At 39.9% G+C, this 27,037-nt stretch overlaps 1 protein-coding gene across 2 annotated transcripts in view; it reads right to left on the minus strand.

The window, feature by feature from the left end:
- The window catches only part of entrep2 (endosomal transmembrane epsin interactor 2), a 53,594-nt gene extending 26,582 nt beyond the window's left edge, over positions 1–27,012 (minus strand). The window contains exons 1-3 of one of the 2 annotated variants that reach the window (XM_088372072.1): positions 26,777–27,012; positions 26,213–26,456; positions 663–719 (exon numbers count right to left, since the gene is read on the minus strand). In XM_088372072.1, the coding sequence (XP_088228198.1) occupies positions 663–719; positions 26,213–26,452 (297 nt within the window). In that variant the 5' untranslated portion in view covers positions 26,453–26,456; positions 26,777–27,012. Of the gene's footprint in view, positions 1–662; positions 720–26,212 lie in introns of both variants that reach the window. The other variant, XM_088372071.1, reaches the window with a different exon arrangement.
- Between the last annotated feature and the right edge of the window lie 25 nt (positions 27,013–27,037).

Genomic DNA, 27,037 nt, shown 5'->3' on the forward strand with positions numbered 1-27,037 from the left:
TGTCTTTGATGTGAGGAGCTGCTATGAATCAAATCTCTTCTCCAGTCTAATATTACACAAAGGCGAAGGAGGAAAGCTGAGGGGGAGGGAGACAGAAATGTGAGTGGAGAGGATCTGCTTAGCTGGGTGATAAAACTAAAGGCAGCGAGACTGGCAATCTGCAGAGAGAGCAAGGGGAGAGAGAGTGAAAGAAAGAAAAAGTGCAAAAGAAAGAGATACAGAGATGAGGAGGCTCAAGACAATGTGCTAAAGCTGCAGAAATCAGATGCGATTATTTATGGCATTACGAGAGCATGAAATAGAGTTGGAGGAGAGACTTTTTTGTGAAAATTACGGCACTATGAAAAGAATGACAGAATGCTCAAATATACATCTACTAAAGGCAACTGATCTCACACAGGGGAAGGGAATGTGGAGGTATTTAGACACAAAAATATTTTGAATCAAAGGGTGTCAACGGGCTTACCAATGATCTGTACGTGCTCTATTGAAGTGACTTCCTTATTGGATTTAACTTTGGACATTGACTTGACCTCCTACACCTCCCTTATTTTGGTGACTTAATCTTGACCGCAAGTGAAGCATCACAATAAAAGGCTCCCTCTTGTGAATCAGTCTGTGAGATTTTCTGTGCAGCATGGAGGCGTTCGGATAATACTCACCACCAGTGAGAGCGGCCTCTTCCATGACACCACGCCAATAAGCCCAGAGAGAAGAACCTGGAGGAAAGAGGACACAATAAATATTGAAATGGGCAAAAAGGAAAACACATAAAACCAAGGGTGAGCAGAACAAGAATACAGTCATATTTACCGTAAATTTCGGACTATTAGCCGCTACTTTTTGCTCAAGTTTTTAACCCTGCGGCTTGTAGTCCGGTGCGGCTTATCTATGGATTTTTTTTGTGATTTTTGTGATAACTTGATCACTTTTCAGCCCAACAGAGAGTGCCATCTATAGGAGTCCAAAAATACAACTGGCTCATGAAGCAAATTTGAAGATTTATTTTCGCATCTCTACTATAGTCATCTAATGTACTCGCTCATGTTATCAAAACGTGTTTATTATTTCAGAAATGGCAAAGCTGTTTTCTATCCTGCTTCATCTTCTATGAAAAGCCAGCACGTTTTTTTCATTTGACTCCTGTTTTGGCTCATGTCATTCAAGTTCTGTTTCTTGCTCCTTACCTGCACATTGCGCTTTTAAAAATTATCTGTAATGTGTCAGTCCTGCACGCTCATATTGACGTCACGAACAGTGTGAAAAAATAGCATGCAAATGTTTCATTCTGACGCAAACACACTGTTGGAGAGCTTCACAAATTTAAGATGTGATTAGACTATTGTGTATGTAAAATTAATGTTAACATATTCATCACCGCAAATGTCCAAATTACAATCGTTCTACAGAAACCACAACCCGTGAGGATAAATTAAAATGCAGTCTGACCACATCTAGTTATCTGGTTCATTCTTTAATGTTGTGACACTGACAGGGAAAAATAAATTTGATCAATATGATAAGCCAAGCCAGTCTTCTCCGGAGCCACAAAATGAATCAAATGAATATTTTCACAGACCCAGCAGAGTAGTTTTACGTTCGGTTTATTTACTGTAGAGTAGCAGTTTAAAGGGCAGTGAATAAGTAATATGAAGGGCCCTCAGAGGACAGCAACATAGGCCCATGCGTGTACTGTAGGCATATATAGGTAGGCGTTTATGTTTCTTGCTTAAGGGAGACCTGATGTATGAGCAGAATTCATGCGATGGATCTGGTTTCATCACTCACAAAAGGTTTTTCCCCTTACAATACATAACGGCGTAAATCACCAAAACCTGGTCTGCATGGTCTACTGAAGCATATTAAAAAAAGAGTTAATCACTTTATAAGTAGAACTGTAAACAATGAAAAACGTAACATGATTAAAAGTAAAGTTGCACTGACCTTGATAATCAGTAAGATCTGAAAATTGTTTTGCACCTGGACTGCAGAAAAGCTTTTAGCCTCTGAGGAATACTGTCAACAAGATAATGAATTAAAAGGATCTCAAAATGAGTCCTGCAAGGTGGGAGAGGGCACTTAACTACAACACTGCAATAAATAATTAGCCATTGAACTTCGTTATAAATACAGGACCATATTTTTTGTATCAAGACAATCTACAGTATGTCTTAAGATTGAAGTTAGATTCTATAACCATACTGACAACTGACAACAATTCTCTGCATCTGACACATCCTAGAGGAGCAGCGGGCAGCCTTTGTGCTCATGGGGAACTATATTTATATCTTTTGTTAGCACCTGGCTTCAAATTAACCTTGTGTGTTTTTGCTGTCAACACACACACACACACACACACACACACACACACACACACACACACACACACACACACACACACACACACACACACACACACACACACACACACACACACACACACACACACACACACGCACACACACACAATCGTGTGTTTCTGTGTGTATTTTACATTATATTACGACCGACCGACCAATTGACAGACCTACCTACCTACCTACTTACCTACCTACCTACTTACCTACCTACCTACTTACCTACCTACCTACCTACCTACCTACCTACCTACCTACCTACCTACCTACCTACCTACCTACCTACCTACCTACCTACCAATTTTTTATTTTTTTTTCAGTTGACAGTGAGTGGCAAAATGGCCGCACACTGAAATGGATAAAAATAGGTGTGTTTTGCTGCTAAGTTCATATTGCACAAATGCAACATTGATCACAATAATGTGTTTAAACTAGTTGGGCTGCATCAAAAAATTATTGTAAAGAAAATGTTTTAAATCACTTTTTAGCCACTCCCTGCACTAGGTAAATGTGTAGCAATATCAAATGTTCTCAGGTTTTGGCTACATTGGAAAAATACTCAAATGATATCAGTAAATATGTCAATCATAAGAGCATTGTTAAATGTAAACTAACATTAAAACTGACCATTAGTATCTTTGTGAAGGCAGCTGGTTACCTGACTTTGTGCCTGGAGCATACACGAATACTACTATTGAAAAGATCCCAGATGAAGGCGGGGAAAGAATGAGCGTTCCGAAGAATACACACAATCAATATTATATTATTATAATAATAGATTTATATGATTAATTATTAACAAATACATAAACGATACATCAGAACCGCAGAACTAAGCGAAATGACTCAAGCAGTAGGATGAACAGGACATTTCAATGAGGTCACTGTTATACCACTGTAATCATGTCCACCCATCTTGATCTTGTATAAATGTCATAACATTTAAACTCAATAACTTTTAACATGCTCAGAAAGTGATTGTTTTGGGATCAATTAGACCAGAGTGAAATGCAAAACTGCATCATGACTCACAAGCTACTTGGCATCCACTGACAAGAACGGGACTCAGTGGTGCCAAGCCAAATAATTCTAATTTGGATCACCACAAAATTGAACACCTTCATACATACTGTACCAACACTGTGAATGTGACTGAATTGTTGTGAGGATTCATGTACGAGGTGGAAAAATAAAAAATACAGTGGAAACAGCGTTTTTTTGGTTTGTTTTGAAAGCAGGTCGAAGTTTTTACATTTTACAGTAACAGAAAATAGTACTATGTTACTTTAATTAGCCAGTTTTGCTAATGGACTTCCTTCTAATCTAAACCAATCCATATCCGACAATGGAGACGCTATCAACAACAGCAAAGCCTAAGCAACCTTGATCCTATGCATGTTGCCAATCAAAGAAGCCATTACGGAGAGTGAGCCTTTAGAAAACGGGGCCCTCCTTAAACATCACCACAGCTACAATGGATGGAGAAGTGTGGTTGCCTTGGTTACCACATACTGGCCATTTGCCAGGATCGTAATGATTTCCCATCAACTGCTGCATTGACAGAAGCAACCAGGTACCATCTTTGGTTCAGATGCTTTTTGACGCTTCCGTTATCAGACACACGCACATTTCAACATACGCACACTAAAACACACCACCGCCATGTCATGAAAATAGATTTCAATGGAGCCAAAATAGGCTGATTACCTCCTGACACATTTCTGCAAGACTTCCTCCATAGAAACTATTAGACACCTGTTATTGCGTAATTCTCCTTTGTGTCTGAATGTGTAGTGTAACAACATCTGAGCGCTCACGTTTTACAGGTTCTGCCGCATTGCAAGCTTCGTCACTTCTGATATATTATGATGGGTTGCATTATGATTGGTTGGGATGCTACCTCCTGTGGAACGTACTCTGATGATTATAAATGTTGGTGAAAATAAATAACTGTTGTTTCCCGCTGTGATAAATGTTCCTCGGTAGACTGTCCCACTTTGTTAGCGCATCATAGAGCTGAGGGTTTACCATGTTGATTACAATTAATTACAGAAACCGCAACACATTCAATCGCACTTTTCCATTTGGGCACCCCAGGCCTACTGTATCAGCTAAATGCAAAACACCAGAGCAAACATTAGTGGCAACCCTTCCCTTACGGGCAAGACTGCTTTTTCTTAAAAACTGGCTGAAAGCTGAGCTAAAACTCCGATTGTTACCCCAAAGTCCAGTATATACACGTATCTATCGAGCACCTCCGTTGCCTACCTTTCAGGACACCTGTTATGTGGGAGACAAGATGCGTGTGAGGTTGCATGCGTGCACATCTGTTTTTTATGCGTGGGTGGCTTTGGGCTTTGTTTAGCTTGATTTTATTATGCACTGTAAAGCACTTTGTGTGGCATGTTAAGGTGTGAAAAGTGTTATCTAATCTAATTGATTGATTCTTTTTTAATTAAAAAGTGTTTCTTTTGTTCACTTATATGAATTTTGAAGTAAATAACTCAAAATATGCTTAGAAAACCATGATTTATTCAATCAAAATGAAATGAGATTACAATGCATCTATATTTGTTCAACAATGGCAAGTACACAAATAACTTTAAACAATAGCAGCTCAAAATGCAAAAGCTCCAAATGCATGTGCTCTTGCATGTGTGCATGTGTCTGTCTTAATATGACAAATAAGACAAACAAAGGTGAGCAGTCAGCTTTAAAGCCGGTGAAGCAATTTTAGCTGCGGCCTTGAAGTAACCTCTTCTGGCAGTGAATATGGTGAGCTCAATGTGTGTGTGTGTGTGTGTGTGTGTTGAAAAATGCTACAGTATTTTCATTAAAGGTATTGGCCGAGTGTATAAGCGTCAAGCATGCACGCAGTGGATGAAGCGGGAAGTGATTCAACGCCGCTTGTTTTCTTGAGCTCATGCTGACAGATTGAACAGACGAGAGCGTTTGGTTTCCTTGTGTTCTTGCTATTCAAACACAAGGGCCCCCATGCCCCAACATCCTCCTCCAACTGTAGTCCTATTTCTCACCACCCACCACCTGCTTCTGCTTTGGCTTCCTAAACCCTCCCCCACCTCGTATCAGCACTCTGCTTTGGATTCTGAGCCGCACCTCAGCGAAGTTGCCATGGAAACAGGGGGACAACAGCATGTTCGCTGCTCCTCCAAGGAGGCGTGGCATACCCATTGCTACTGTCTTTACATTCATCATACCTACATGTCCAAAAACCTGTGTCAAATATTGGTAAGAATCGGCACCTCCTTGTTGGGCACTTTCTAGCAAAGGATGAGGCACGCATCACTCTCGAGCAGTGATTCCCACCAGTGGGAAATTATGCATTTCATTGTTATGAAATTATTTATTAACTACGGATAATGCATCTTGTGCATCCATCTGTGTCGGCCATATGGGATGAAAAGCAGAACAATAAACCAATCTCATGTTCAACTAGATTAGAGATTGTCAAAAGGTGGTCCACGGTCCCTCTCATGGACCGTGGCAGGTGGTCTGCGAAATTGGAAATTGAAAATAATTGTAATGTTTTTTTAAAAATAAAATGGATTTATTATTTAGACATGTTTTATTTTCCAGATTCTTCTGTGTCTTCCTGGAGGTGTTTTCACCAAGTGTAGCAAATTTGAAGAGAGTACAAACCACCAACCAACACAGGGGAACCATCAAGCAAAATTACAGGGGGTACGAATTCTAATTACCCCCCCCCCCATTTTAAAACGGTTAACCCAAGACATGAACTGACTTTTTCTGTATCTTCCTGGGCATGTATTCACCGAGTGTAGCAAATTTGAACAAGTACTCCCGCCCCCCCAATCAAAGTTAGAGGGTGGTACTCATTCTAACAGAAGGCCTATTAGAATAAGTCAACCTGTGAAAATAAGTACCACCCTCCCATTTTCAGATTCTTAGCCATCAACTGTTTCTAGTCAAGGGTGATTCTTAGCCAACCAAATAGTCTTCCACAGAATGGCTTGGTTATAGAGTGATAAACTTTAATCTTGAAGGTGGTGCGTTCAATCCTCAAGTCAATTTAGACTATTCATTTTCCAGCTAATTCTGTGAATCATCCATTTGGAATATTATTGACACAAGATGATTGTTTCAAGTCAACTTTTTGTGACATTTTAATTTGTTGCTGTCATAAGTTTTTTTTTCAAATGGGTGTTGTTTTAAAAAAAAAAAAATCTGCTTCCTGACAATTTTTATGGTAGCTATTGTGACCCATTTGGGTGATTTACACAGGAGAACAGTGACATAACAGTTGAAGAAAATCAGTGGTCATTTTACGAGAGACAACACCTGACATACAAAAACTACCAAAGTCTTAGAATCAAATCCATCAAGTGCTCCTCTATATATTTTTAGAGCCTGTTTACAAAGAATAAAATACACTAGTGGCTCGGGAATACAACAGAACAAAAAAGTCATATGTTAATACAACTTGAAACTGTCATAGCACAAGAATATACCTTAAAAACATTTGTACAAATCACATTTGCAATCACCGCCTGCATGGACAATTCAAATGTAGTTAGTCTGTAGTTTCACAGGGAAGACAGCAGTACAATATGAACAAGCCATCTTGGGTGAGGCTTTGATTCCTTTTTTAAACTTAGCACTTACTTCAGCAAGTGCAGTATTTTTACTAAGATTCAATTGGTGATGGAGCCTCTATCCTTGGCATCTATTGGGTGAGTTGAGTCGGGGTCGAGGACTTTGCTCTCTTGATGCCGTGGTCATACTCTGTACTACCTTGAAAATTTTGCAGCATTCTCAAGTGTTATAAATGTTCCGATTTATACCGCCTTTCATTTTCTTTTCGTGTGATTTGCTGGCAACCCGTCGGCTGGGATTCGCTCCAACTCACTCTAATGAGCACAAGAAAATGGATGGATGGAAGGATGGATGGATGGAAAAATCTTTATCTCTACAGGAGGATAGTTAAGATAACTCTGGCTCGAATGTGCTGCCAAAGTGTTCGTGTTGGAGGTGAGAACAGAGCGGTTGGCAACAGTAAACAACACTCGCGTAAACATGTTGAGAAGAGAAACGATCTGACTGCCTGGGCTCGACGTGAGGGAGAGGTAATAGAGGAGAAGCTGTTTGGTAGCACTCCTGGTGCCTTGTCTTCACGATTGCATCACCACACACACACACACGCACATGCGCTTCCAATGTTCTGCAGTGACTCGTGTCACAAGAGTCACCTTTGATGCGGTTCTGCGTTTTCTTTGCAGAGATCAAGGTACCTCTCCTTGGTGGAGTTGTAATAACTACATCCCTAGGAAGATGTATCAAAGCTGAATTGAATCAGAATGTGAAGGTGCAAAGCCAAGAGCAGTTTTTTAGTTTTCCTCGAAGACGACATGAACTTTTATTACTGCTCAAGGAAGAAAGTCTTACAGTAAGAACAGAAAAGAAGAATAAATGAATCAGTAGACGTAAAAAGAAGTATTACTGGGGCTCATTGTTTTAATGCATGGTGCCAGTTTGCATACCCTCATATTAAAGTTGACAACTCTTCAGCTTTTATATCAAATTAAATTTCCATTAGATACGCCTTTTAGAAGATTGAAGCTTTTGTTTGAATCTGACATTCTGTCTTGTTAGGAAAGTTATTAGAAGACGTGAGAGACAGGAGTGCTTTGTTGCCAAGGTGGGTCCTATTGGTTATTCAACCAATAAAAATGACTAAGCTCGGTTCCATATTTGGACTTTTGTCTTGATTAGTTGTGACCCGAGACCTGACAACTGTCATTTTCAGTCAACAATGAGCGGCAAAATGGTCCGCCCAAAAGAGATAAAAACAGATGAATTTTGCTGCTTAACTCATATTCCACACATGCGATAACAATCAGAATGCCGTGTCTAGACTAGTGGGGGCACGGACAACATATTATTGTAAAGACATTTTTGAGGTTGACTTACCCCTTTAATTTCATCCGCAATTATATAAATGATATTCCAAGGAGATTCCTAACCAGCTTTGCCTTTCAGTCTGTTCATCACTGTGGCAGACAAAAAGAGGCTCCGACTACTAAAATTGCTCTTCACGAATGTCCCACTCTTACAGTCCACCAGAATTTTTGTCACTGTGAACTTTCACTATTCAATAGCACAGTCCTCCTAAATCATACATTTTATTTTGAAGTGACATCTACACTATGATTTGTATTCATCATTGTATATAGTCCAGACTCTCATTTGCATACAGTGGTGCATCGCTCACCAGAGTGGTCTCACAGAAAGAAGGCTATAGGACGGGAGGGACTAAGTCTTTTTGGTGCGTTACAACATATTTGACCCACTTATGTAAGGTTGAGGCTGGACACATAGACTTCAGCTTTCTGTGACTCAGAACACAATAATTGGTAGAAAATGGATGGACGTTTGAAGGAGCAAACGGGTGATCACAGGAAGTTCATGGTTTAATACTCAGTTAAAGAAGAAACGCATGATGGATACCTTTGGGCTCAAGTGATTGTAAATGGTGAGCAAAAGGTCACACACTTGAGCGGTGCGCTGCGGCAATACGGCCGCACATCCATCCTGGATATGACTGCAGTGGCACCGACAGCTGAATCAGGCATTCAGCCCACTGCTGACAGGACAATCCTGCCCCGCAGCCACACTCATCTGACTGCAACGCGTGGCAAGCGCACAGAGCGTTTGTGTGTGAGGAGGTGAGTTACTGCTTTGCTGGGTGTGTAAATGATATCCTCCTCATCATAAAAGACCTGGCTCTAAATCTGACCAGAATACCCTTCTTTTAAACAGAAGCTTTTGTTCATTATATAAAGTTACTGATGTAGAGTATAACTTTTTAGGCACTATTTTGGGCATGTTTTAGATATAGGATATACACAAAACAAATAAATGCTCAGAAATGTCATTAACAATCAAAAACGATGGAGGAAGATGCTGGTGATGTAACTTAGTGTCAGTAATTGATTAGCTTTTAAGTATCATAAATAAATGTCCTATCCAAACATTAAACAAAATCAGGACTGGTCCTCACTCTAATCTACTTTGTAAAAGGTTTAGGACAGACATCTGCTGTGAACTTTGTGAATGTTTCTTGAATAATTGCAACCTGTCAACGGCTCTCTCACACCACAACTTCGATTCAATTCTCCAATTCAAAAGAATAAAAATACCAAAGCGTCTCTCACAATTTACGTCATGAACTATTTCATTCTATAAAAGGTGTCGGCCTGAAGCTTCCCTTTAAGCGCTCTAATTTATCAGCCGCACACATATGGCATGATAAATCACAGGAAGGAAGTCTTACCCATGTTGTGTCACCAGCTTTGTTGGAGCATATTTTTTTTGCAGCGCCAGCTAATGATTGGACCAAGTGGGAAAAAAAGAGTTGACACTTCCGGAGACTTCGGCAACGAGGATTTTGGTCTCGCTAAAAGGGAAACACATCTAACAGTGAAGATTGTACGACGGAGTGGCAGCTGGCGTTTACTGGTGTGTATAACTATGATTAAAGTGACAAGCTTTGGTGCCACTGTGACTCTGCTTTAATCAGTTAACCAAGCTTTTATGGGCACAGCTGTGCCTGGTTTACATTTTATTTTCACAAAATTGCCAAGTCATAATGCAGTCGTTAGGAGTCATAGTCAGACTTAAAGAAATTTAAAAGAAAAATAAATAACTAAAAATAGCATCTTACTAATATTGCAAAAACAACATACAGTCCAAGAACAAGATTTTTCAAAAAAGCATTTTTAAAAAATCTTTCAAAGACATTCATTATAGGTATGTGGGAGGGTGCATAATTTTTAAACCTGTATTTAACACTACACTTTAACATTACACTTCACTTCTGTTGGCAGGTTATTCCATTTGCGTGCAGCATAATGGCCAATTGCTGCTTCACCGTGTTTGTTTTGAACTTTGGTTTCCACTAATTGACCAGAATCTGCAAACCTCAGAGCCCTACGAGGTTTATATAAAATTAGCATTTCTTAAATGTATTCAGGACCCAAACAAATAGACCAGGAGCAGAACCTGAAAGTCTATTGCTTGAACATGACTTACTTGTGCCACCATTTGGAAAGATGCATGTTTCGAATGTCATTCTCTGTAACAAATGAATGCATGCGTGAACAACCACACTCATGTATATTTATGAAGAGTTTCTCCCATACTAATTATTACCATGTGAAATCTAGGGACCTGCTCCCATTTTCTTAGATTCTCAAATAGGATGAAATGCTAGGGTTAAATTTGTTTATGTAAGTATTTGTTGTTGTACTGTAGGCTTACCACTTTTTTTTAAATTGACATCAGTTGAACTACTTTGCACCAAGGAGAAATACAAACACCTCAATTCGCCAAAGTAGCAGCACAAATCAATGTAAATTACTTTGGGAGAAAGCACTGCTTCACTGGTGGAGGATTTCCATTACTGCCCAACAATATTGGTCTTTGGGGACTATGCGGTCATTTTGGTTATTGATTAAGTCATAAGAAAAGATAGCATCAATGTGCATCAAGTTTAAATAATAACTTAAGGAAAGGAAAAGTCTTACTATCTTACTATCCATTTCACATCACTGTGTAAACCAATAAAATCCAAGATCAAATGCAAGAGCTGCACCTTTTTAGTTGAAGATTCCAGACATGAAGAACTTCACTGCATCATACTGAGTAGTATCAAAAACAGCTGAATGGGGTTTCCAAAATATTAGAGTGAAGTAAGACTGTCCATTCATGGATGTAAACAATTATTATGAATATTTGAAAAATCTTAATTTTGACCTTAATCCAAATATTGACCGCACGTAAACGGGGTCCCCGTCAATCCTGAGTATCTCTATGAAACCATTTTTTTATAAACACGTATATCAGATTGCAGCAATTTACCTTCAGTGACCTGTGAGTGTATATGAGCTCACATGTACAATTTGTTACTCTTACAACCCACCGACATATAGGTCAGGCTAGGAATATATGTAACATATTACTATTTAATAAAGGGATTATGTTTGTAATCCCAGCGGTTAGCAGCTCCACTGCAGCATGACCTTGTCATATCTGTGTGAAACCACGCATGTAAAGACTGCACAGTTCCAAGCTGCGGGGATCATCTGAGATAGACTGTCTATTGCAAAGTTCGCAGTGATTTATTTATATCTGAATTCAAGCAACACATTAAGAAGTATGTGAGAGTATCTCTTAACACTTGGCACAGAGTCTTTAATGAAATGCAAGTACCGTAAATGCCAAATGCAAAGGATCAATGCCCTGTGCAGCCATTTTTAAGACCCTTCTGCACCACCACAATGCTGAGTAAGAATAAAAAGACTGTGTTGTCGCTCATGAGAGAAGAAGGGCAACACGCTGCTGGGCTGTGTGAGGACATGTTAGTCTGCGAGCGCCATCATCGGCTGACCTTGACGGGTGTCACAGCAGGAGGTGTGAGCGTGTTATAAAGAAAGGACGAGAGTGACACATTCTGTCAACGCTTGTCACCATGTCCATGCATTTGTATCACACACATCTGGAAGATTTTGTCTTGGTTTAAAGAACAAATGCACAGCAGCACTCAGGAGAAGGGTTAACGTTGAGGGAGTGGCTAATTAATTCAAGCAATAAACAATCTAAAGGTGCACTAGATAGCACGCTTTAGTACTGATGTTAAAAGTTGATATCATTTTATACAGTAAACAATACACCACAAAGAGAATGTGCCAAATGCTGGGTTAAAAAAATCTATTTACATCTACTCATTAGTAATCATTAAATATACGGGAGATGCCTCATTTTACCAAGTACAGCCAAAATGGCAGCACATGTGCCAAAATGCGATGATTAAATTGCAAAAGAAAATCCAGACTGTCCGCTCACTGCAGCAAAATGAGGAGAAAGCAGTGACAAATAGAGGCAGAATAGGGCTTGTCACGTCTCCTGGGTGGAGCAGCTTGTCCATCAGTGCCACTTGCCATTCTTGCTTTCTTTGTTGAAATTCGCAATAAACCTCTCTGGGAAGATGGTGAGATGCACAAAACAGGTTTATTGTCACGGAAACATTTGAAAATAAGGCAAAATAGGAGGTGATTTTAAGAGTTGCTCACTAAATGGGGAGCCCCATGGAGGGTCACACGGGCAACAATAACAGAGCATTTTTTGCATGTCTTGGTGTGCAAGATTGTGTTGAGGATTTACATATCTTGGGGTTGTGTTTTTTTTAGGCTGGGGTGTTTCTTGTCTTAGTGCTTTGTTGTGACGCCAGTTCAAAGTCAATCTCTGCAACGAACTGAAACATGCTCTCATGTCAACTTTCAACCCACCAACCCGTAAATATGTACCATAAATATGTTTTAGAATGTTTTTTTAGAATGTGTCATTTCCATTATGTATTACATACCATATACTATATATATATATATATATATATATATATATATATATATATACACACACACATATATATATACATATATATATATACATATATATATATACACACATATATATATACATGTATATATATATACACACATATATATATACACCCGTCCTTCCATCCTTACATTATCTACTGCTTCATGTCATATTGTTAGTCTATTGCATTACTAGTGCAGTAATGCAAGACTGCATAGTGACATTAAATATGAGTAGTCATGTAAAAAAAAAAATATATGGGTAAGAGGATAGTTGGAGCTAAGTGTCATGAATCCGTCCAGTCTAATTTCCTTTTGGTCCAAACAAAAGAACAAGAAAGGGATTGTTTTGTGTGACTACAGACCTGAGTTGTCAAAATACATTTTTTTTCCTCCAGGAGCGACTAATAAGAAAATGTTCAGAGCAGCTTAAATTAATACACTACCCTCTGCAGAGTTAAAACCCTTTTACCATTTTTTTAAACTAGCTTTGATCTCATAAACGTTCTGCCTGTCTGTCATTTCAGCCCTGAAACATTTCTCATCACACTGATCTTTTTGTCCCATGAGTTCTTACTTGACTGCTTCATGTTGGACAGGGACATACTGAAGTGTAGATGTGTCACACTCACCTCCCTGAAATGATGCTGACAGGCCACTGAGACTCCGTCTGTGGTTACCATAGTAACCAGCTGTGATAACAGCCCAATCAAAGTCAATGTTGAATGTCAATACTGCTTCTGTTAAGCTTTTCATTGCATCAACATGGATCCATTTCCATTTGGGTTCACACCGACAAAAGCAAATTGGAGCTGTGGTGCGCAAAACATCATTACTGAATCGTGTCCAGTGAAGCTGGTGGATTTAGCAGTATTTGGGCCTTTTTTTTTTCACTCCCAACCTATTTACTGGTCTGCTTCAAATGTTATGGGAACATGAGGAACTGTCAAATAGAATATTTCAGAACGTTTGTTAACCATAGCTAGCAAGAGACTTTCACAAGGCTGCCTTGAAAGCAAGCAACACCACATTGCTTTGTGCTGCCAGATGACCCACCAAAAGGTTTCGATTTAGTTTTTCACATTCCTTCAAAAAGATCTAAATTAATACAGTGGGACCTGTGGGTTGAGTCGATATCATAAATTATTGCGCGGAGAAAATCGCGAGAATCTCTAGCAGCATGGCAGCCTCCTCTCAAGGGGCAGATTGGGAACCAAACATCCATCATGGGGTTTGTGGAAAACATTTTCTCACAGCGATGTGGAAAATGTTTGGTCAGATTGTCTTTGATTGGAAAGAATGGCTAGCCTCCTTCTAGACTACAGGCACACTATCCATTTCATTGTCAAAAGATCACATCTACACCATTAATCTGAACGTTTTATTTAGATAACAGGGAATCAGGAAAACAAGGAAGCCTAACAGATTGCAAGTCAAACAGCATCAGTCACCACAACGGTAGGCTATTTGGAAGACATTTACCAGGACCAAAGTCTCCTGAATTAATTAGTCCTCAGCCATCAACTGTCTGAATTTCCCCATCTATTTTTGAATCAACGTACCCATTGAAATGTAAATTATGCACACCGCTGGGTTTCCCTTTCAAACAGTTGACCTCACGTATAATCTTCTGTTCGACTGACACTTCACACATTCAAACTACAGTGGCAGAAAAAAAGGCTAAAAATCATTATTTAGGCCTTTTACCCTGTTTTTGTAACCACTCTGCCTTGGTCAAATGACAGAGAATGCTTCATTTACGGTATCCTTGGAGATCGCTTGTGCTTTTGCCACCAAGAAGTAAGTGTGAGGTCATGGTGAAATGTCCTGACATGATAACACAAGTCATATCTGTTGGTGTATAGGCCACCAAATAAAAATGAATGTTCTGTCGTAGTCCTGTGCAGATTGACATTATGGTACAATTAAGAACTCAACAAGAACGTTTAATCCCCACAAAAAACGTTCCTTGATAGGACAAGAAATTCAGAATCACATAATAAACGTTTAACCTAAAAGTGCTTGGTATCGGTATCAGATTTACTTGGTATCGATCCATACCAAACACTTTTTCTGTTTATTGTTGTTTTTTTACTTAAATATGGCCATTTAAAGTGTCATTTATTTTATTTTATTCCTATTTTCATGTTTTAAATATGTTTGAAATCAATCAATCAATCAGACATCGTACAGGTCTAGAATATAGACCGCCTTGATGAGCATAAAGAAAACTAACCCAATGTCTTAAAACCTTCTGCTCTGGTAGGGAATTATTTGTAATTGTGAGGGTAAGGTCTAATCCAACATGAGGCAACACAACCAAAACAATTTAAGATAAAATGTACGGTGCATTACAGGAAACTAACTTTTTCCTGGAGTGAGAGGAGGATGTAGCAGTGTGCTTCTAATGAAACATTTACTCAAAATCACATAACGCTGCAATAATTGCTGCACAGTTTGAAATTTGCATAAGTGCACTTACACACACACTTTGATGTGGAAGGTTCCTAGCTGTGATAATAAGCACTGTTGGGGGAATATTGATTGGTACAAGCAAGTGTAAAGACAGCATATTTGGTGTCTGTGCGCTGCAGCATTGTGATTGCGATAGAAACTTGTGCTGAATACAAAATGGTAGACTAGTAGGAATTAAATATAAAGAACATTATTTAGGGACGTAAACATGGTTTAATCCAAGATGTAACCTTAAGGTATATACTGTGTTAGCTCCAAAATTCTTGCATCAGAGCTTGAGAGAAGATCAAGCGTTAAGCCACCTTTGCTTTTTAGACTAAATCCTGCAAAGGCGTGACTTTGCAGCAACTGCGTAGGCTTTTACAAAATGACTTGGCATCCCACAATCAGATGTGTGGCATTGGTGCCAGCATCTAGGTGAACATTCATAACACTCGCTGGACGAGAACCCAGTGAGAGAAGTGAATGTTTAACAATTCGTATAGGCCAGACATGTCCAAAGTCTGGCCTGCGGGCCAAATCCGGCCCCCAGTCAGATTTCATACAGCCCGCAGCTTTGGTCTTATAATGTATTATTTATGGCCCACCTGCACTGTCAAACTGAATAAAATTTTTAAAAAAATCATGAAACTTGAAACTGTAATTCCTCCTATGACGAAAAGGTGGTAGCACCTCAACCCCGCTGATAAAGTGACCCCGCTGATAAAGTGAAGCAGCTCCAAGCTGAACTGGCATCACAACAGTGATTCTTCACACGGGGCTGTGAGTCAAAAGTAAATCAAAAGTAAATATTAATATTAAATATTACAAAGTGGCCATGTTAATACTGTTGATGTTATGAACCTGTAGACGTGACACAAGTCCCAAAGATCGTCGTCACACACACACACCTGGGTGTGGTGAAATTTGTCCTCTGCATTTAACCCATCCCCGTGTGATTTTGATCCATCCTCTGGGGGAGAGGGGAGCAGTGAGCAGCAGCAGTGCCGTGCTTTGGAATCATTTGGTGATCTAACCCCCCCAATTCCAACCCTTAATGCTGAGTGCCAAGCAAGGAGGCAATGGGTCCCATTGCTATAGTCTTTGGTATGACCCGGCCGAGGTTTGAACCCACAACCTTCCAGTCGCAGGGCAGACACTCTACCACTAGGTCACTGAGCTACTATTATATACTATTACTTTCTGAAAGCTATTGTAAATGACAAGAGCAAAATCCACGTTTTTAGTTTTAATAATAACAGACAACTTTGCATTACTTATAACTCCTGTTTAAAATGTTCATGAGGCAAAAATAATTTTAAACTCATGTAAATTTAAGGTATTTCATACAGTTTGTTCAATGTTGTGACTCTTCAGATATGAAGGAAAGGCAGAATTTGTGTTTTAAGAGTTGTTCACATCTGCCCGAGTGGCTTATAATAGGTTATTTTGTCATTCGAAAAGTAAAGGCAATTGTGACTATGAAATTTGTTTTATGACAGTGTGTATTTGCATGAAATTTTTGTAGTTAAAAAATTTCCGAAAAAACTATTGGCCCCTTCACTTTATCAAATCTGGCCCTCCTTGCAAAAGGTTTGGACACCCCTGGTATTCACACTGACAACAGCTCTGTTGCAGCTCTGATACTACTGACGGCAGATCATACCACTCAGCATCAGTGTCGTTTCTTCAAAAGAGAACATTTGCAGTTTTAAAAGGCTGCAGCACACATTATGCCTATAAAAGTGTAGATTCAAAGTGGGTGGGTGAGGCCTGGGAACCAACTGTAACCAAAAGAAATGGGAGGGACATAAAATACCAACTTAAAGAACTCATGGCCTAAATAATAGCTTCCTCGTTTCACACACAGCAGACACACCAACGGATTTCCCTTCAACCCCGGTCCTACAGGGCAGGATCAAAATCAGCAGACATTCCTCTTAGTTACTCCTCTCCCTTCCCAAAGTGTAAACCCATTCCGATCTTTCTATCTATCCAAATGCTTCTTGCATGCTATGCTATTTTGCCCCAAGACAGCTTTTAGCACTATTCTCTTACACCACAGGTGACAAACTCAAGGCCCGGGAGCCCAGATACGGCCCGCCACATCATTTTATGTGGCCCGCGAAGACAAATTGTGCATCAAATTTTTGTGTCATTACTAGAATTGCAAATTGTCTTCAATTTTAATAATATCTTTTTTTTAAAATATTTGACCAGTTTTTATTCGTCTGATTTGAAAACGAGTTATTTGTCAGTTTGTTTTGTAGCTTTTACTGTATGTAATATGAGGTGCTCATACATTTGGGTTGACAGTCATAATGGCACTCCGAAAGAAGCTATGACTACAATGCGGCCCGTGAAAAAAATGAGTTTGACACCCCTGTCTTACACCAACAACAAGGGACAATTTATTTTCTTCCCAAAGTGTGCAGCACACCACTATGGAAATAATATAAAGATAAAACCTTATTTTCCCTTTCACAAAACACAAAGTGGAGACCGACTAAAATAATATCATCATCATAATATCAAACTTTCACACAACTTGTGTGAACGTTTGTGTGTCCCAATGATTCTCAGCACTAGGTTGTCAGCTTCATGTGTCACTCAAGTTGGTGTCAATGAGGGAAAAAAAGATCTTGCTGCAATACCACAGTGGGGTGGCGCTGACTACATTAAAGGTGCCAAATCGGATCACTGCCAGACTTTGACGAGTATTGTGCGCGGGCGCGTGTGTGTGTGTGTGTGTGTGTGTGTGTGTGTGTGTGTTGAATGCCCAGCACCCCTGCTAATCTGGTGACCTTTTAGATACGATTACCAGCTGGTAGAGGAGAGACCTTTTGACCCGGATCGTTTAGCCGAAATGCTAATTTATTATGTCAGATCACACAGCTCACTGGACTCCAATATTGACACACATATTGCTTGAGCTGCGGAATTACATGTTGTTTTAATAACTCATTCTAAAACAAAATGACAGTGGAACCGACTTGTAATAAAAAAAGAGAAGGTTATAATAATGGTGGACCAGGACACCGCTAATGTTAAAATGAGCATTACTGGTGAGGGTTGTATGGGGTTCCCATTGCAAAAAAAAACAAGCTGTTTATCTCTTACATGCTGCTAAAATAAATTTTTAAAGTGTTTATTGACTTTAATGACTTTGCCCACAAATGCTTATTTATCCCCATCAATTTGTATTCGGCCACTGTGGCTTGAAGGTATTACAATTTGCGACAGTAAGAGGAGTCAGACAGCAAAGCATAATTGTTTTATCAATTTTTGAAAAAGCAGTATCTGTCTAGATTTAAGTTTGACAATTTCTGAAAAAGCACTATTCGTCTAGATTTAAGTTAGATTTTTTTCCAACGATGTTCGATATCACTATTTTTTTTCAGACTGATACCAGTACAAGTACTCAACTCTTATCAAGTAACCAAAAAACACTAGTATTATTTTGATACTTGAACTTTCTATTCAACCAATAACAAATCATTTTAAACAAAAACCTTCCATTTTGTTCTGACAAAAGGCATTTCATTCTGTCTGTAATAGAGAATGTAATTGCAAAATAAAACATAAATATCTCCAAAGTACAAAAAAAAAAAAAAAAGACAACTCCTTGAATTTTAATCTCTGTTCAAAATAAATTGAAGTCCAAAATATTTCGGGTTCAATTGTTGAGAATGACTCAATGAAATTGGCAATGGGTACAGTCCTAGCTTTATAATACACACATATACATGGTGAGTGAACAAATAAACACATTTTGGGAAAAATACAATAATAATGCTTTCTAAGCATGAATATAAACCTTAAACAAACATATACTTACAGAAAGTGCATCTTATTGGAAAAAGAGAGGATTGCCATGGATACATATTAGTATGGGCCGCCCCAATACCTTAGAATATAAAAAGGGCCTCATACATTTTTTAATTGAATAAATTATATCTTTAGAACATTTGACAAATACATTTTTATGTTTAGTGTATAAATTTCTGTTCTTGACACAAAAGCTGGATTTACACTGCATGTCAGGGCTAAATTTAATATCTGCAGTGTACCCAATTCAGCAAGCCCAGCATTTGAAACTGTACTGTCTACTCTGATGTCCCTCAATGAAGGCAGATTTCAATTTCCGACTGAAAAGAACGCGCGTTTGAACATTTAACTGCATCGTGGGCAGCACAGTGTTGTTAATTAGCACGTCTGCCGCAAAAATCTGAGGCTATGGGCTTAAGCCTAGCCTCTAACCGTCTTGTGTGGAGTTTGCCTGTGTGGGTTTTTCCACCCACCATCGATTGGTCGATTCTGCCTCACACCCAAAGTCCGCCGGGATATGGTCCACCTCACCTGCTCCCCCAATAAGGACAAGCGCTATAGAAAATGGATGGATAGATGATGTACAATGTCCTACAAGGCTGCGCCTGTCTTGATAAGAGCAGACTGACGGAGAATGCGTCTAAAGCTATCTATGTTTGAAGAGTTACAAAGCGATCAGCTGCACTATCCACATTGAATTGCCAAGACGTTTTGCTCCATACGTTAAAGTGCCATCAAACACAACTGCTAATCATAGAACAAAGAGCAGAGCAGCAATGCAGCGTCAGCTTTGTTCCACCTAGATGAAGTTAAGGCTTGTGCAATATTGCAGACGGAAGTCAAACACCTCAACAAAGGTGTGTGGAAGTGCTGATATCTGAGGTGGGCACATTATGACCTGTTGCAGCACGCCATTGAAAAGATGTTTTCATAAAGTCTTGTTTGAGGGACAATGAAGTGCATGTTTCTGTTGCTTCCAGATTGGATGAAAGACAAGTTGCTATTTGCTTTCGTGTGAAAAAGGGAGCATATTAGATGTAAACATCCTGAGTGTATGTACAAGAATAAAAAGACATTCTTTGACTGATAAGGTGACCAAAATGCTCACAAATGTGATCGTTTGACAGACTCTCACACAACCCTCCTCTCTCCATCCTGGCTTGGTTGTGCACACAGGAGGCTTAGCTTGACCCTGTGGCCTTTCCATTTCAACGATCTGCGTGCAGACCTGCAGGGCCGCCGGGCCGAGGCTGTTTGTAAAGAAGTGCAGCATCAAGCATTCTGCCCGACACATCCTGAACTGCAGCTGGGTCAGACTATCGCATGGCCACGCAACAAACAAAAGCATGCTTAGGAAAGAAAGAGGAGGCTTTACCGCAGGAGAGCTGTGATGGACTCGTGGACGAAATATGTGTCGCATTTGAAATATAAAACAATATCCCCCTCGCCCCCAAACTGTCATAGTCACTGACTAATGTTTTCATTCATCCCATTTGTTTGTTCTCTTCAGTTATAATCATGTTCCATAACTTTAATTGACTGGTCTTAACAATAATCAGCAGTTCTGATTGGGCACAATGTATTCAATTTATAAACTCTTCTTTTCATCAGGATTTGGCTTCATTCCACACCACAATTTCTAAATCATCAAATAGAAAAAGTCAAAAGATCAAAATCTGGTTTACACTGTTACCCATAATTATGCTTCCTCAAGGAAAATTGAATTCATACTTCATATTTTTGCTGCACACAACTCAAAGAATAATTACTCGTGCAGGTATGCCAAGAAAAATATCAGTGTGGAGAAGCGTGCAAACAATGCAGCAGCCTATGAAAAATAAAACAATAAAATGCATACCAGTAAATGTCATGTCTTAAAAAAATACCCAACATACGAATATCAATGCCTCGTCACCTCAGTATTAATGTTGCTCTGGCAAACTGAAAACTGATCATTTCAAATTTTCAGTGCGTGTGTGTGTGTGTTAACAAGAACAACCTGCATTTTCCATCATGCAAGTGCTCACTGGTAACACTGGAGTACAGTAGGGATACACTGGAGGGTCCTTGGGGTAATGAGAGGCAGCAGGCAGCATTCCTACTTATTATGGAAAGATGCTGCGGGAAAGTGAATTATTGCTGCAGAGCGACGCCTTAAGCGCTTATTCTCTGACATCATCGCACACCGCTTTAAATACACTAGTGAGGTCACCGCAAAAAAAAAAAAAAAAAAAATGCCACAGGGTCACGAAAAGAATGAAAGCTGACGCAAAGCCTGCTGACTGAAGGGGTTGCCATGAATCCACTTGATCAATATTCACATGTGAGTGAGATGGCTTGTATCTGAGGAGCCTTAGTTGACAGATGGGGATTAATGGCTACATTAACACAACACAATACACAGTGGGGGAAATGCCTCTCTGACCGTGTCAATCACAGCTGAGCATTATTAAAAATGCAACTATCAATAAAACATGCATCGATGGTGGAGGTGGACATATGCTCTGACCATGACGGATCAAATGAGCCTTGTGGGGGAAGCATGTGACTGCTTAACCCATTGCTGCATTCTGATGAATGAGCCCAATCTAAATTATTGCAGCCAAACATTCCCAGTGGCCTAGTGTTGAAAAGACAAACTGCTATGGATAAAAAGTTGGCTCGAGTTGTCTGAGTAATTTATGCAAAACATCATGGCTAGCTAACATCGCACTATTCATCTCTCATCGTCAAAATGAGCATGTCTGTGCCAAGGAATCCAAACAAAAGATAAATTCCCTCAATGAACATACTTCAAATCCTGCAACTTCTGTTTTTGAAGCAGCTTGCCTGTTGAAATATAATTTATGCCCGGAATGCTGTCTTTCTTCCTAGCAATTTATACAATTTACATGTAACATCTCCTGAGCAAACTAATGTCTTCTGCAGTTAGTACCATAAATTTCGGGAAATGGACATAGTTCTCATCCTTTTTGGCTCTGACGGCATCTTCCACAGTTTCCACGTCAAACATTCCAACTGTGGCGAGAATAATATCATCATTAATATTTGCCGAATCACTCCGCGTTGGTCAGATGATGAAAGTTTAGTTTACATGTGATGTCACTTGAGCTATTGATCCTCATAATAAACGCTCCCTCAGCCTGTCTGACAATCAGCATGTCTGCATTCAAGAGCTTCATTTTCAACCACCAGCAGCATATTTCATCAGAACTCGGCCTTGTGCAGGATAAATTGGTGTTACCAACTGTACATGCTGCAGGGAATGGAGGTAATGAAGCAGATCATTATTAATGATTCTTCTGCTGAACAATGATGGCAGCACCCAGACACTAAACAGTCAAAGAGAGACAATATAAGACATTTAAGACATACATTTGAGAGCGTGAACCTTCCACGCAAATAAAATGTCATGATCTATGTACATGTAATAATGATCAATGATGTGTGAAGAAATAAAGTGGATCAATCAATCAATCACAATGAAAATATTTGTTAAGAACCCACGGCCTAGAAATGAACCTTTAAAAACAGCATCTTTACTTTTCTTTTGATGTTACGACAATTCTAGTTCAAACAATGCCACAGCTTGAAAATATCTGTCACGTGAGCTGGCACAGCCAAACTCTCACTGCTGCACAAACATCTCAGTACTTCTAATCATTGGTGTTCCAGTCTAGTCCAACAATGTTTTCCGTCTCGCTCTTTTTCTCGAGGCTGGCTATCAACCCACAACTCCGCTCGGACAGCCGTCACTTCCGGTCGATGTCAGGTGGTGATAAAGGGTGATTCGGTACCAGGCTCATCCGACAGACGCGTTTCTGTGCTGTGTCTGGCAAGCAGGTTCACCTGAGAGCTTTTGGCTGTGAAATGACTCTGCCCTGCTGGCTTTGGCCCATGAACGACATGGCGAGCCAAAGGACTTCTGCAGCTGTCAGCAGCTGACATGCGGAACAAATTACCATCAGCATCTCCATAAATTAACTCCGAAATGATCCAAACATATGCACTGCCTCTGTCTAGTTTTCTCTAATAGGGTTAAAGTAAAGTCCAGAATTTGTTGCTGGCTTTTTCTCAGTGTCCAATGATGCACTGTGGTGTAGGGCTGTCACTACAAAATATTTTTAGAATCAATTATTTTGTTTATTAATCCATAGATTAAAGGAATAATCAGATATAATTTTTTTTAAATGAATGTGTATTGCAGATTTGTTTTTCTCCATCTACTGTTGGTCATCGTGTATCGTTTAGTAATAGAAACAACTAAATAAAGATTCAACAATATCGCCCAAGAAAGATTAATGTTGTACTCACCGAACTGATTAAGTTACTGGTGCAGTTTTCTGAAGTAAAAGCCATTTGAAAATGTTTTGATTCAAACACAAAATATAATCTGTTTCTTTTCATGTATTACTACAAGATTAATGAAACATTTCTGTTGAGAGACTGACCTGAGGGGACTTGGATAGTGTTTCGATTACTTGAATATTAAAATTGTCAATTAAGTCAATTACTTGTCGATTAATCGTTTTGGCAGCTCCACTATGGTGACACTTTTATCCAGTTACTAGGTGTTGAGTAATTTGGTTGTTGAGCTCACATTTTTTGGACTAGCAACATTGGTGAGTGTATTTTTTTCATCGATAGGAGGCAATTTTAGAAAAAAATGCAAAATTTACAATTGCTGTAATAATTTTTGAAATGCAAAAAACACACTCCCGACGTTGGACAAATTTTCTTGCAGACACACACAAAGACTGTGTAGAAAGTCTGTGCAGGTTAAAAAAGTATTGTTGATTTTTGGCCATTCTGTGCGCCATGTTTCAGCACAGAGCATCATCAGATTCTGCACTAATCTGCCCATGTATGTTTGTGTGGGATACAAAGCACTGCAAAGGGGATTGTTGGGACTTGTCGGAAAGCTCGGCAGCTCATGGTCCATAAAGGATCAGACATGGTGTTCATCTGGCTATTTATTTAACAGCTTTAAACCATAAAGCAATCCTCTTTTCAAAATGGATTCCGGCCAAATATCACAAGTCAAATTTATAATCAAATGCCTACCACCTTATATTGACATTACTATGAAGCGCATTTGTCTGCAGTGGCTGTTAATGTTGTCAACACAAGTACACATAGTTTAACGGGTTTGTTGAGAAGCATTTTGTCACTGCTAGTTAGTCTGTAGGAGGACGCATCAATTTCTATTTCTAGGACATAGTGTCAAACTCAAGGCCCGGGGGCCAGTTATGGCCCGCCACATCATTTTATGTGGCCCACGAAGACAAATTGTGCATCAAATTTGTGTGTCATTACGAGAATTGCAAATTGTCTTCACTTTTAATAATATCTTTTTTTTAAATATTTGACCAGTTTTTACTTATCTGATTTGAAAAGGATTTTTTTGTCAGTTTGTTTTTTAGCTTTTACTGTATGTAATATGAGGTGCTCATACATTTGGGTTGACAGTCATAAAGGCCCTCCGAAAGAAGCTATGACTACAATGAGTTTGACACCCCTGTTCTAGGAGGTAAAGTGACACATACACACAAACACGCGCTCACGTACATCAACTTGCTCATTAGCTTAGTTCAGCCACATGTCAAGACGAACCACTCAGATCTAAGAGGGACAATTGTTAACTTGTGTTGAAGGGTGGACATTGTGGAGTGCAGTGCTGTGACTAAACTACCGCTGGAGAACAGCATCACAGTCTGCAGCTTGACAATAACACAGACCCTCACCCAGGGTCCAATAGCACCTCACACCACAAACATGCATATTTGGAGGAGACATGCCATGACCAGACTGACAAACATGCATCCCAACAAGCAGTTGTTGGGACATAAACTTGAGTCGGCTCCTCAGGTTTGTCAAATAAACTCCAAGCACCCCTCCTGAATGCATCTTGGCCTTTGCACTCTGACCCCTGTGGCTACTTCCTATTCCCTTGTAACTGTACCCTCCCGCACACATGTGGCTAGGAGCACATCCTCACACACAAACACAGATGGCCCTGATGGCACCAAGGAGACCCTTACTCTCTCCCCCTCCTCATGCACTTCGGCCCAGTGCCTCTATAATTAATGGTGTGGCCCTGCACAGGGTCTCTGGCAGCAAATCAAGGAAATGTGCGCTCATAAATACAAAAAAACACCATGAAAATTTAACATGGAAAAACACAGACATTCTATTCTAAAAGGAGCCCATTTATAATCTGTTTAGCATTTACATTATATGTCAATATGTGTGTGGTTCATTTGAACCAGTGAACATTTTAAAAATGTTTTTACAGTATACTTAAGTGCTATAGTGTGGGGGAAAGCTCACAACCTATTAAGAGCAAACACTTTTAGGAATGGATGGATCCACAAATGGTAATTTTACATTCACACTTGTGAAATGTTGCAGTCAAAATGGCAAGCAATAACAGATTGGAAGATGAAGTCCTTCAGTTAAATGGCCCTCAAGTGTTACAACTTGGAGTAGCACATTTCTTGGTGGGGAAATAGTGCAGTCAAATTTTGGGGTCACACAACAACCAGTTCAGAACATTCAAATGTTACTTGATATTTTTTACAAACTAGAACAACTTTTGTTTTTTTAAATTTCCATTATTTAGAAATTTAAATAAATAACAGGGTGACCAGCCTTGAACTGCGTTCGTCCTTAGAGGTTCTAAGAATCTATACAGAAAAGAAGCAGTATGTCATCACCGGTGCAAACTAAGCGTCCAATGAGATGATGATGCAGTCTGATGTCATTCCTATTGTGTTTACAGCCATATTTATGTGATATTGGAAGATTGCTATGATGTCATCCACTGTGCTACTTTCTTTGCCCTTTCAGTGATCTCTCCCCACACTCAAGTAATTTTTTTTCAAGGAGTTGCTATTTTTTTTGTGCAAAGTTGTAAGAGTGCTGCATTGTAAGTGCTATTGTAATATTTATTCAGTGGCATTGACACCATGCCCAATGTATCAGAACAATTCTCTTCCACAATATGGCAAATTAGTGTATCAATTTTTTTTGTGGTGTACCTTAATTGGCTACATTAGATCAATAAAGGTTGGGAAATTGTACACAAAAAATCTTGATGAAATACAGCAATTTTTAAGGACTTAAGGAAGGAGGAGGGAAAAAAGATGTACTCACGGAAAAACCAGCCCAAAAAGGGCAAGAGTGTCGCACCCTGGGAGATGTGGTTAGAGCGAGAGCTGCGAAGCTGACGGCCAGGATGAGGCTTCCCAGGACCATCTGAGAGACCCCGAGGGCCAGCATGATCCGGGTCCGAGTCCGGTATTCCCTCAGACGAGAGAGGCTGCGGGACAGCGACGCCGGGCTGAGGGAGCCCTGGCCGCCGATGACCGCCCGGGGCAACGCGTTCACCGGCATTGTCCTTAAATAAAAGGTGCAATGCAAAGGTCGGGCGAGCAAGAAAGAGAGGAGAAGAAATCCCACAACACAATTAGGTGAACGGGGAGAGTGGAGGTCAAAGCACGATGTGGTTGCTCTCCACCAATTGAGATGCTCTCCAATTAGCGTCGAGCTGCCGTGAGTGGGAGGAAAGAAGAGGCGAGAGGATCGAGTGGAATCAGCACCAGCTGCGTAGCGTTACATTCGAAATCCAAAAGAGGGTTCCATCAAATTCCTTCTTAGCTCTGACGAACAAGCCATTCCTCGTTAGAAAAGTCACCGAAGGCGCACCACAGAACCAACCTTGCACCATTGTCACGTTGCCATGCTGAAGATAATAGATGCGTGGATTCAAAACACGGTGCAGCGTGGACACCATCCAGCGTATCCAGCGTATCGAATGCTGTCGTAGAATATCCGCAATTGAGCCTTTGGTGCGCAGTTGTTGGAAATGTGCCACAGTGCGTCTGTGCGCATGCAGCAGTGGGAGCAAGGCTGACTTACTACTGTGGTGACGGAGGAGGGAGGGAAGGGGCGTTCGGAAGTCATGTGTGTGCGAAGAGG

The sequence above is a fragment of the Syngnathus floridae genome, chromosome 3 (genome assembly GCF_059516105.1).
Source record: "Syngnathus floridae isolate MCC-2025c chromosome 3, RoL_Sflo_1.0, whole genome shotgun sequence".
In the NCBI taxonomy this organism is placed as follows: Eukaryota; Metazoa; Chordata; class Actinopteri; order Syngnathiformes; family Syngnathidae; genus Syngnathus; species Syngnathus floridae.